The following is an 11997-nucleotide window of genomic DNA, read 5'->3' as shown; positions in this document are numbered from 1 at the left end:
ATGTGTCTCTACTTATTCAATTTTATTAGTTTAAGTGTTTATTTAGAGTCTGTTTGACGTTGCTCTGAAAAACTGCTTATATAAGAAGTGTTTTTTAACAAAGCTTTTAAAAAAAGTGCTTTGAAAAATAATAATTTGTGTTTGGCTAGCTTTTTAAAAAAATGTGCTTTTGAGAGTCAAATTACAAAAAAAAAAGGCAATTATCAATGTGCTTTTAATATTAAGATTATTTTATAAAGAGAAACTATTTTAAACAACTAATACAGAAACTTTAATTACATTTTTAAATTTAATTATTTAAAATGTACATATTCAATTTTTCAATCAATATTGTAGATAGATAAATATTGTTGAAAAACATTGAAAAGATGAATCTTTTTGTTATTTGTTACCTATTTTTTTTGGATTCAATCTGAGTTATTATCTTTTTCTTTTGTCAGAATACTCTTAAGTTTTAAAAAATTCAAATAAAAATAAAATAATACATAAATTAAGAAAAGAAAATTTTGTTATTTGTTACTTTTTTTGGGAGTCTAAATTTTTAATTGTTACTTTTTTTCTCTCTCTTTTTAATCCTACAAAAATATTGTTGTTACTTTTATTTTTAATTCTATAAAATAATACGTAAAGTAATATATACAATATAATATATATTAATAATATTAAACATAAATAAAATAAAAAATAAAATTCTTGAATGAAAATTAAGATACGTTAATTAATTAATAAAAGATATATTGATAAATATGTATATATATAAGAGATATTTTAGTCTTAAGAATAATAGTTTTCTGCTTCTGCTCTTTCTAAAAAAGCAGAATATTTTAGCTTCTCCCCAACAACAGAAAAACTGTTTCTGCTTTCATTTAGAAGCAGTTTTAAGGATTTGCCAAACACTTTTCAAAATAAATGTTTTTTCTAAAAAAAAATAATCATTTCTAGCTTTGCAACAACAATGTCAAACAAACTCTTATATACACACCCAAAGTATATGACATATACATTAGCTAAAGTTAAATTAAAGAACTCGTTTATATATTATTTTAATAAATTAAGTCAATATGATCTTGTTTTTTATTTGGTTACTAATTCAAGAATAAATTATATCAGAACTAAAAATTATTATTGGAATAAAGTATTCTTGTCAGATGGTGAAATATTATTTTCTAGATTAATTCTCAAGATAAAATAATGAAAATAACAAAAATATTTATGAGGTTCCTCAAATCTTTTTCTTTCTAAAAAAGGTAGAAACTATTTTTGTATACAAACAACTTATTCTCAGAAATTATGCAATACATGTTAATTATAATATAACAACCAAATAAATTAAATAGTCAATCAAAAATAATAATATCAAAATAACTAATTCATGTATAGCTTGTCTTCGAACTAAAATACCTCTTTTTTATTTTCATTCGTTTAATTTTATTTATATTTTCTTACTTTTAAAAAAATCATTTAAAATATTCCCGTTATTATTAATGCCATTTTTCATACAAAACACATCCATTTAGTGAAAAATAGGGACCGACTTTTATTTTTCCCTCCTAGGAAATTTATTTTTTTCAACTCTTTAACATCACATCTATAATATTATAATTAAATTAAAGTTGGAGATTAATAATAATCGTTATTTCGAACAACCCCTCTTATCCACTACTTTATGTTTCACTCAAAAGATATTTATCTATTTAAAAATCATTAATATAATAAAGGAATATTCGAAGATTTTATTATTAAAAAAAAAATGCAACCCACGTTCGAGCTCTATAATGAGAAAAGGACTTTTTAGCTTCTTTTCGCGTCATGTCTGCCCAGCGCTTAAGCCGCCAGACAAGATTTTGTCAATACCCAATTCAAATTTCACATTTTTTAATATTTAGAGATAACATAATATTTCTAATTTTTTACGTGACATATTTACCACAATGATATTTTGATATTTTCTTCGTATAAAATTGAAACTGAATAGACAAATTAAGTTGAATGGATTATGTGATACTAACAGTGGTGTAGCTACACTATACTCAGGATGTCCAAGCAGACACCCTTCAACGGAAAATTGTACTATATATATAAGTAGAATGATATTCCAAATGGCTAAATAACATATTTTGGACATCCTTAAAATAGTGCCGTGTTGTAGCCTAATGGTTTCTGACACACCTGAAAAGTTCAGACTTAAGGTGGTCTCGAGTTCGTATATCACTAGTGATATATTTATGATTTTTAATAAAAAATATTTGAAATTTAAAAAAATGTTAAATTTTAGATATGGTCACTTCTTTCATTAGACGGTAATACTCAAATTTATTGATATAGATTTCATTTATGAACCTTAATGCACTTAAAGCGTTTTTTCATATTCTTTAGTTAATTACTATTTTGTTTATATCGTCATTCTTATGTAACGCCTACATCGATCTCCTCCTCCATTCACGTAAAGGCATGAATAAATAGAGAAAGGAGACTAAGTTTTTCGATTCCTTTAATTATTTTCCTGCTAAATAAAGTGGAGGATATTTTTTATAAATAAATAATTTAAATTTTTTTATATGATACATGGTATTTTTAAATTAATAACCAAACAGTAGATTTTAAAAAGAAATTAATTTTAACATAACTAATTCAACATAATTTATCTTGAAACCAAACGATCGTCAAAAATTTCTAAACATACCATCTAAATTGGTTCTTCCAAAAAATGAAATGAAATGTAACAGTTATATATTTATATTAAACCTAATATACTTAAATTAGAATCTAACGTAAGTATTTATAGAGATATTAATAAATGATCAACTCCGAGGGGCCTAGGCACAACATATATTTAAACCATGATACAACTAACTAATTCTTCTCTTAAATTTGTTTATCTAATTTTGATTTGATACAATTTTTTTAAAAAAATAACCTTCAAATCATCCGATCTTACACTAAAAATATGTAAAATGTATAATATTTTTAATTTTATAATTTTTAAATATGTCATATGAAAAATTAAAATTAATAAATATCTTAAAAGAGATAAAAAAACAAACTAAAATAAACAAGAAACAGGAGTATAGTTAAATATATTCAAAATGGTACATTAATCATCATTCGTCCATTTTTACTTGTCCACTATACTATTTTGAATATCTAATAATATTTGTTCAGTTTATAAACTCAATGAATAATTTATTATGTTGTGTCTATTTTTGACAGATGCTATTAAACACTATCATTTTTTTGATGTTTAGATAACTTAATAAGAGTGATTTGATAAAGTTATCCCTATCTGGTGCCACGTCAATTATGCACGACTATTGTTGGACGGATGAAAGAATTATTAATAGGTCAAAACTTTAGAATTGTGTAATGTGTAAATACAAAGCAGGAGTCGTCGAGAAAGGAAAATTCAATTCAACTATTGATAAAAATAGTAACAATATTTTACTAGTCTAGAAGGAAAATACTCCGTCAACTGTTCCCTTTCACACACCAATAGTTGTGTGTATATATATAGTTGGAGAAGCTGAAAGAGTTGCAGAAAAACAAGAGCTTCTGAAGTAAAGAAGATATCAATTTCAAAGGAGAAAACAAAAGTGTGTGAATTTAACAAGGAGAAAATGGAGAGCGCATTGAAGGATCTGTCAACTCCCACCGGTGGCGTCGAGGATGTTTACGGTGAGGATTGCGCCACTGAGGATCAGTGCATAACTCCCTGGACTATTGCCGTTTCTAGGTAAGTTACTTGCTCAAAAGTTTGAACTCAAGATTTTTTTGAGGCGGATTCATAATTTGAAAGTTATAAATTTTTACAAAGTTAGCTAAGTTTGATAGATTTTGGATCAAATTTTGAAAATTTATGTTCAAATATCTATTTGATCCACCTAAAGTGTGGTCTGATGATTAATGAATTGGGTGAGAAACATGAGGTCTCAGGTTCGCTTGATGAATAGAGTTACTTGATATCTGTTGCTTTATGTGTGGCTGGTGGAAGGTAGAAGGTATATTATGAAATTAGTGGACGTGCACACCACAATTATTAAAATAAAAAAATTTGTTTGATCATATGAAATCAGATTTTCAAGTATTGTTTAGTTCCAATTTTTGGGAGAAATTTGACTTCCGTTCCGAGAACTTGAAATTTTGACTTCTTTCATATGAGATACTAAACAGTTGACTTATAATAACAGTGGGTACAACTTGTTGAGGGATCCCCGTTACAACAAAGGGCTTGCCTTCACTGAGAGAGAAAGAGATGCTCATTACTTGAGAGGCCTTTTGCCTCCTGTCATTTCCTCACAGGAACTTCAGGTAAAATTAGTTACTAATTCAAGTCTCAAATTTTTGTGATATGGGATTGATATTTACAATAACTTTATTAATGTTGTGTTTTATATCAAATAGGAGAAAAAACTTATGCAATCTATACGCCAATATGACGTCCCTCTGCACAAATATGTCGCCATGATGGAATTAGAGGTATTTTCGAATACATGTTTTGGTTCTGATTTTTCATCTGAAACCAAGGAAGTAATATTGTTATATGTCCTTTTCACTTACTTTTCCCTCTATTTGTGCGGTTGTAATTTGCAGGAACGAAATGAAAGGTTGTTCTACAAGCTTCTTATTGATAATGTGGAAGAGTTACTTCCAATTGTCTACACTCCAACTGTTGGTGAGGCGTGTCAAAAATATGGAAGCATATTTAAGCGTCCACAGGGTTTATACATCAGTTTGAATGAAAAGTATGAAATTTTTCGGATTAAAGGTGTTTTTACTACTTTCACATGAAATTACATTCAACTAAAGTATGAATAATTTATTTTCAGAGGAAGGATCCTTGAGGTATTGAAGAACTGGCCTGAAAAATCAATCCAGGTCATCGTCGTGACTGATGGAGAAAGAATTTTGGGACTTGGTGACCTTGGCTGCCAGGTGATGATGCCCTCAATTGATATATACGTCTCGTTCCTCCTTCTCACTATGTATTACTCATATGTCATTCGTTTTAACGTCACAGGGAATGGGAATACCCGTGGGGAAATTGGCCCTGTATACTGCACTTGGAGGAGTTAGACCTTCCGCGGTACCAAAATTCGTGAATTATCATAACCTTGATTCTGCACCATATTCTTATCTATGAAAACTTTTTTGATCATCAATTTGCTTGTATATGCAGTGCTTGCCTATTACCATTGACGTAGGGACAAACAATGAGAAGTTACTGAACGACGAGTTCTACATTGGTCTCAGACAAAGGAGAGCAACTGGACAGGTGTACTTTAGCACCATTCTATTTTATCACCTGTGTTAGTCTTAGTAGACAAAAGTCTGAATTCTTACTGAAGCTGCTTTTGCTACATTTTCCCCCTTCTTTCAGGAATATTATGACTTCCTTCATGAATTCATGTCTGCTGTGAAGCAAAACTATGGCGAAAAAATTCTCGTACAGGTCAATAATTTGAAACTTATGAATGTTTCATCATGTTTTTACCATGTGACACCTGAACCTGATGTTTGTAACTTCATTCTCAGTTTGAAGATTTTGCAAACCACAATGCTTTTGAGCTGTTGGCTAAATATCGTACCTCGCATTTGGTCTTCAACGATGATATACAGGTATGTTATATGTCTCTCTGGATGTTTTCATGAGATTGATTTGTTCATTTCTGATTGTTGATTCCTCTATTGCAGGGGACAGCTTCTGTCGTACTTGCAGGGCTTATTGCATCCCTTAAGCTACTTGGAGGTGCATTATGTGATCATACATTCTTGTTCCTTGGTGCTGGAGAGGTTGGTTTCTATCTTTTTGATAAATTTCCACCTCCAACTTGGGTTGTTTACGGTGCACAAGATATTACAAACTAAATGGTTTATAAAGATGTTTTGAATGGGTAACAGGTTCCATACTGACTTAAAAGGGAAACCTCAATTTTCTGCTACACCCTCTTTTTCGATGCTTCAGATTCCTTTTGGACTAATGTTGGTTATGGTTTACATTAGAATCTTCAAATCTCTTTCAACTCTTTGTCATCTTATCAGCTTTACCCAAAGGAAATTAAGTCACCTGTGGAATCGTGATTGTTTTCTGTTTCTTCTTTTTAAACTTTCAAAGTTGCAATGCATACATCATGAACTATTAAAAAGGATTTCAAAGTCACACATGTTAATAGTCTTATTATTGCAGGCTGGGACTGGTATTGCAGAACTCATAGCACTTGAAATTTCAAACAAGGTACCAGATTGATTTATTCATACAAACTGTAGAATGAAGATTTGTTCTAATTCCAATTAGTAGCACATGATAAATTTCCATATTGTTGCCTGCAGACAAAACTTCCCGTGGAGGAGACACGAAAAAAGATCTGGCTTGTGGACTCAAAGGTATAAAAGATATACGATCTACGATCTATCTCAGAAAAGCCAGTCTAGTCTCTCTTCAGTTTTCATCTTATATTTTATATGTGATAGACGTGAGCACTTGGTTATTTAATGTACATAGTCCATCTAAATGAGTGATCATGTACAGGGTCTTATTGTTAGTGGTCGCAAGGAAACACTTCAAGCCTTCAAGAAGCCTTGGGCTCATGAACACGAACCTGTCAACAATCTCCTAGACGCTGTTAAGGTGCATTGAGATCCTCACCGTCGATTTCTATCTCAAAAACTCTGTTTCTATGATTTATAAATTCTTAACTCTCCCTGCTTCAAACTTTGATCTAGGCCGTTAAGCCAACTGTCTTAATTGGGACATCTGGAACTGGAAGAACATTTACAAAAGAAGTAGTTGAGGCCATGGCCTGCATGAATAAGGTGATCCATCTCCTGCTTCATTCTTCTTATCCCGGTAAATTTTTTATTTCTTGAGCTAACATACCAAATATATTCTACAGAGACCTCTTATCATGGCTCTCTCAAACCCAACCTCACAAGCTGAATGTACTGCTGAAGAAGCTTATACTTGGAGTGAGGTACGAAGTATCGATGAGAAACAGTTCTAGTTATATTTGTGGTCATTTTAGCTAACATTCATGACACTGACTATTGCTTTTGCTTTTTTTAAAAGGGTCGCGTTGTTTTTGCCAGTGGAAGTCCATTCCCTTCTTTTGAGTACGACGGAAAACTCAACATTCCTGGCCAGGTATTGTGAATGCATATGCTTTCCGTGTTATAGTCGATTCAGAATGGAACAGCTCCTGATTTTGTTCTCCCCTTGCGATATACAGGCAAATAACTGTTACATATTCCCTGGTTTTGGTTTTGGCTTGGTCATGTCTGGTACAATCCGTGTGCACGATGACATGCTTTTAGCAGCTTGTAAGTACAACAAAGGGATGAATTTCTGTTGGGGATCATTTTTTGCCTTTCCTCTAACACTAGTTGATTTTCTATGAAACAGCGGAAGCTTTAGCTGCTCAAGTAACTGAGGAACATTATGCCAAGGGAATGATATACCCTCCTTTTGCTGATATCCGAAAGATCTCAGCTCACATAGCTGCTAGTGTTGCAGCCAAAGCATATGAACTTGGTGAGTGCATTTCCTTTCCTTTTCTTGTATCGCCTTTATACTCGTCCTGTTTAACTTAAACATTAAACAATTTGGTCAATTGTATTCCAGGTGTGGCAACACGTCTCCCTCGACCTGCAGATTTGGTGAAATATGCTGAGAGTTGCATGTATACTCCTAACTACCGAAGCTACAGATGATTGAATTGATCATATCACCGGGGGTAATCTTGTATGCACCAGAGAGTTATAATAGTTCGTTTCGATCTGTCTTTCTTGTAAGTTTGTGTTGTGTATTAAGCTTTATTTTTTGTCGTGACTCGATCAGAAATCGAGTTTGTTGTTTAGTAAACTTGTTATTGAGTGTGTTGGCATGTTGCCAAAGTAGTTTGTTTTCATAGCCATAAGAGCTATAATAATTTGAGGAGCCGTGAAGGTGAATAAATTGAGTTGTTAATGTTATACGGAATTCTATGGTAGTTCTTTGTATCTGAATCTACTATAATTGTCGGTATAATTCCACAAGTGGGGTTTGGAAAGGTAGGATACACACAAACCTTATTTCTACCTTTGCGGGGTATAGAGATTGTTTCTGATTATACCATTGACTCAAAAAGAAGTATAATCAAGACAAGATTGAAAGGTAAAAGATGATAACAAAACAACAAGATACACAGACAAATGAAATAATAGGTAGTAGTGAAAATTGAAGAATATAATACTACGCGACTACTTACTAATACTACTAAATGAGAAGAGGAAATTGAACCCTGCCTTTCCTATTTGAAAGTACGACAAGTCGGCTACGTACTACCTTTTTGTCCTAATCCTTGATCTTTCTATCTAGGGTTAAGTCCTCAGTAAGCTGAAGATGTGATGTGTCATGCCTAATCACTTGTCCTAGTTCTTCTTCGGCCTATCTCTACATCTCCTAAAATCAGCTATAATCAATCTCTTGTGCATCCCCCCACATTCTCTTCACATGTTTGAACCATCTCAATCTCGTTTCCTTCATCTTGTCCGCCCCAAAAGTCACTCCCACTACTCAATTTTTACAAAGTGAATTTCTTGCCTATTCACCCTAAAAAGCTTGAGGTCAAGGTACATATACACAAGTAACAACTCAATTTTGTAATTGAACACACAAATTACAACAAGAACATTGAAAGCCAGCCTCATTACTCAATATACTTAGAGTTATGAGATCATGACATTATTCATCACATTAATTAATAGTACAACATAACCAACTATATGGACATACATCTTAGACACTAGGCTTTATAGCAGAGCTATAACCATTATCAAAAAATTTAGACCAAAGCATGACACCACCATACTTAGGTGAACCACTAATTGCTGGTAAAACCTGAGAAACAAGCACATCAGATGGTATAAAACCACTCCCAGCAGCTCCTGGAGCCGCAGGCAATCCTAGAAAAATCTTTCCAGCTTGAATCGCGGTCCATTTATTCCAATAACTCTTAAGATTTTCCGCGCTACCACCAGAGTATTGACAGGGGGGATTGTTGTAGAATTGAACCCAAACGTAGTCGAATAGTCCAGTAGAGAGTGCACCATTTAACCATGAATCAGGGAATGGACATTGTGGAGCTGCAGTTAAGTATACTTTCCTTTGTTGGCTAAATCCTGAGAGGGCTCTTGCTAGTTCATCCCAGTGTTGTGTTGTTCCTCTTTCTATATCAAAATCAATTCCATCTAAAATTGCATCACCTAGTGGACGTGAAGTTGATTGACCTCCAAGATAATTGTTCCATAAATAGTTTGCTACATTCCTGCAGGGTATTTGACAATTAATTAGCTCGAAATAAACAAAGGTTTTTTCTTCCCCGCGAATCACTGAGAGATTTGTGATTTTTTCCACTCATTCCCCACCTAACTAGCTAACTAGAAAAACGTATGGTGGGAAACTGAAATAGTGGAAGACATTCTAATCACACTGATTCAACCAAAATATCTGTGAGAATAACTTCTGAACATTTATTAGTGTCTATGTAATATGCATATAGGACAAGTTGTTATTCTCTTCATTTTACATGATGGTATTTGATTGGATAGGAAAATAATTTCTTTTCAAACATACTAAAAGTATTCTTAGAACTTGTTTTAATTATGTGGCCATTTCTAAACTTATAAGAGTGTCATCAAAATAAAATGAGAAGTTTAAAGTTATTTTTCTTCTTCAAATATATTAAACTATTACTCTTTTTAGAATAGAACAAAAAAAGAAAAGGTGTCATAAAAAAATATATAAAAAGGGAGTCTTTCTTTGAACAAGTTTTCCTTGTATGTCAATTCATTGAATGAAGAAATTCCTATAGAGAGCATTTCCCTCTTAATGGGCCCTATGCGACAACTATGGAATATAGTGGCGGAGCTAGAGTTTTGGAAGTGAGTTCGACAGAACCCAATGGTTCTAGTTCAAATTCTTCGGTTTATTTTTAAAAATTAATTTGATTTAAAATTTAGTAACTGAAAAGGACTAAAAATATCAATCTATAAGTATAAAATCCTGACTGCGACTCTAAAGTTAGTTGAGCTAGTTATACCTAATAGGCTAATACCATAGGGTTAAACAAAAAAAAAAAAAGATTCAATTAACTCTATGGTACTAATTATACAAATCTTACCTAGCATCATTAGCAGAAGAAAGGGAGTAACTTCCAACACCACCACCAAGTGAAAGCATAACTTTGATACCTCTACTTTGACATGCTCTAATGTCATTGCTTAACCTAGTGCATTCACCAACACTAGGATTACAATGACCAGCTAAGTTCAACACTGGTGTTTGTCCATTCCCAAAAACTACAAGAAATGCAATATTCACAATTGCATAGTTATTTGATGCACAAGTACTTGCTAAGCTACCTTCATTCCCATTTTGCCCCCAATAAATTACAATTCCTCCTGCTTCTAGTTTTAGTGCTAGAAGAAGTAGCACTAATACTGAGAAAAGTAAACCATATTTGATACCCATGACTTTAAAATTGGAATGGCTATATCAAAGTTGAGTTGTATACCTATTATTTATAGTTGGTGGGGGTATGAGAAAATGATAATAATGGTCCCTTATCTTTGGTAGTATGTTTAAAATAGTCTTTTAAGTATCAATTGAGTAGTTTCGGCCCATATAGTTGTTAGATATTTATCATATTCTTACTGGTAAATTTAATTGAAATTATAAGAACCCAAAAAAATTAGCGGGAACTCAAATTTGGAACTTTTGATTTGGTTGTTTATGTTGTTTTTTTTTTAAATCTATTTTAAAATCTGGTGTAGTTTCTTGAAATTTCTAGATGTTTCTCCATTTCGATTAAACTTAAGAATCAGAGTTTGATAAATAATTGACGAAAAACCAAAAATACTTACTTTGACAAACTTATAGGACAAAAAATGTTCACTTGATACTTCAAGGACTATTTTGAACATATTATAAAAAATAAGGGATCATTTTTGTTATTGTTTATTGTAACTAGTGATTTCGTGGAAATTTACATGATGCGCTTTTTACTGTTGAAAGTCTTTCTCGGTTATTACTTGTGAACAATGCTCATTAATTATCTTCTCTATTTTAATTTATATGATATAATTTAATTTGACATAAAAATATTTTAAAAATATTTTTTAAAATTTATAGTCTAAAATAAATCACATATAAATCAATTTATTCAAAAAAAAAGTATCAATTTTTAAACTAACTAAAAATAAATCATATCAATTGAGAAAAAAAAATAGTTGACTTGAGGTCAACTTTTTGTTAATCATCCAATGAACTAAAAGTCATGTGTCCACATTATATAGACCTGATAAAAATTCTAGTCGTGACTCGTGAAATAGTACACACTTATTAAGAAAAATTTTAAGAACATAAATTATACTTATTACTATTTATTTTTTGTTTATTCCCAAATTATTCTTTATAATAGCGTAATTTATCTCCCAAAAAATATAAAACATCATTATAAAAAACGATAAATATAGAAAAAAATTCAAATATTTATCTTAAATTTTAAATAATAATAATAAAAAAGTCACTTAATATAAAATAGAGAAAGTATATATATATATATATGTATCCGACCAACTAATTTAATGAGAAAAAGGCTTCCAATTTCTTAGAATTTGCGCTAGGTGTCCCTTTGGAGGGACGATATTTATTCCGGAGAATAACTTGTTCAAAGTTATGTTCGACATTGATTGCGCTAGAAAATGTTTTCCAACTTATTTTCTCATGTTTGGTTGATGAGTAGAAAATATTTTTCGAAAAAGATTTTTAGTGTTTGACTTATGAATAAAAAATATTTTTGAGAAATATCTTTTTTTTTTAACTAGAGTAGAAAATATTTTTTAAAAACAAACTTAAATTTTTTTGGGGGTAGGGGCTGGTAGGAGGTGGGTGGGGTGGGGGTGAAAAAATAAAATTTTGAAGTTGAAAGTATTTTTTAAAAATGTACTTAAATTTTTTTTTGGGGG

At 31.3% G+C, this 11997-nt stretch overlaps 2 protein-coding genes across 2 annotated transcripts; one reads left to right on the top strand and one right to left on the bottom strand.

Moving 5' to 3' along the window:
- Positions 1-3400: 3400 nt before the first annotated feature.
- LOC125867069 (NADP-dependent malic enzyme-like) lies at positions 3401-7962 on the top strand. Its single transcript, XM_049547488.1, has 19 exons — positions 3401-3730; positions 4185-4305; positions 4399-4473; positions 4588-4739; positions 4824-4929; positions 5015-5080; positions 5174-5269; positions 5375-5446; positions 5530-5613; positions 5689-5787; positions 6182-6229; positions 6325-6378; positions 6524-6622; positions 6718-6807; positions 6888-6965; positions 7061-7135; positions 7221-7311; positions 7394-7522; positions 7613-7962. The coding sequence occupies exons 1-19, from the start codon at positions 3615-3617 to the stop codon at positions 7699-7701; spliced, it is 1740 nt and encodes a 579-aa protein (XP_049403445.1). The 5' UTR covers positions 3401-3614; the 3' UTR covers positions 7702-7962.
- A 686-nt stretch (positions 7963-8648) lies between these two features.
- LOC125867082 (acidic endochitinase) lies at positions 8649-10542 on the bottom strand. Its single transcript, XM_049547502.1, has 2 exons — positions 10152-10542; positions 8649-9296 (listed from the first exon to the last, which is right to left on the bottom strand). The coding sequence occupies exons 1-2, from the start codon at positions 10499-10501 to the stop codon at positions 8768-8770; spliced, it is 879 nt and encodes a 292-aa protein (XP_049403459.1). The 5' UTR covers positions 10502-10542; the 3' UTR covers positions 8649-8767.
- Positions 10543-11997: the final 1455 nt, after the last annotated feature.

This window comes from Solanum stenotomum, chromosome 6, assembly GCF_019186545.1.
Source record: "Solanum stenotomum isolate F172 chromosome 6, ASM1918654v1, whole genome shotgun sequence".
NCBI classification, from domain to species: Eukaryota; Viridiplantae; Streptophyta; class Magnoliopsida; order Solanales; family Solanaceae; genus Solanum; species Solanum stenotomum.
The sequence above is the reverse complement of the archived record's forward strand: the minus strand, read 5'-3'. Positions and strand labels throughout refer to the sequence as shown.

Excerpts from the sequence above, each read along its gene's own strand:
- LOC125867069 (XM_049547488.1), top strand. The coding sequence starts at position 3,615 with ATGGAGAGCGCATTGAAGGATCTGTCAACTCCCACCGGTGGCGTCGAG. Across the intron at positions 5,270-5,374 it reads AAAGGAGAGCAACTGGACAG|GAATATTATGACTTCCTTCA; the intron begins GTGTACTTTAGC and ends CCCTTCTTTCAG. Across the intron at positions 7,523-7,612 it reads AGCCAAAGCATATGAACTTG|GTGTGGCAACACGTCTCCCT; the intron begins GTGAGTGCATTT and ends ATTGTATTCCAG.
- LOC125867082 (XM_049547502.1), bottom strand. The coding sequence starts at position 10,501 with ATGGGTATCAAATATGGTTTACTTTTCTCAGTATTAGTGCTACTTCTT. Across the intron at positions 9,297-10,151 it reads TCTTCTGCTAATGATGCTAG|GAATGTAGCAAACTATTTAT; the intron begins GTAAGATTTGTA and ends AATACCCTGCAG.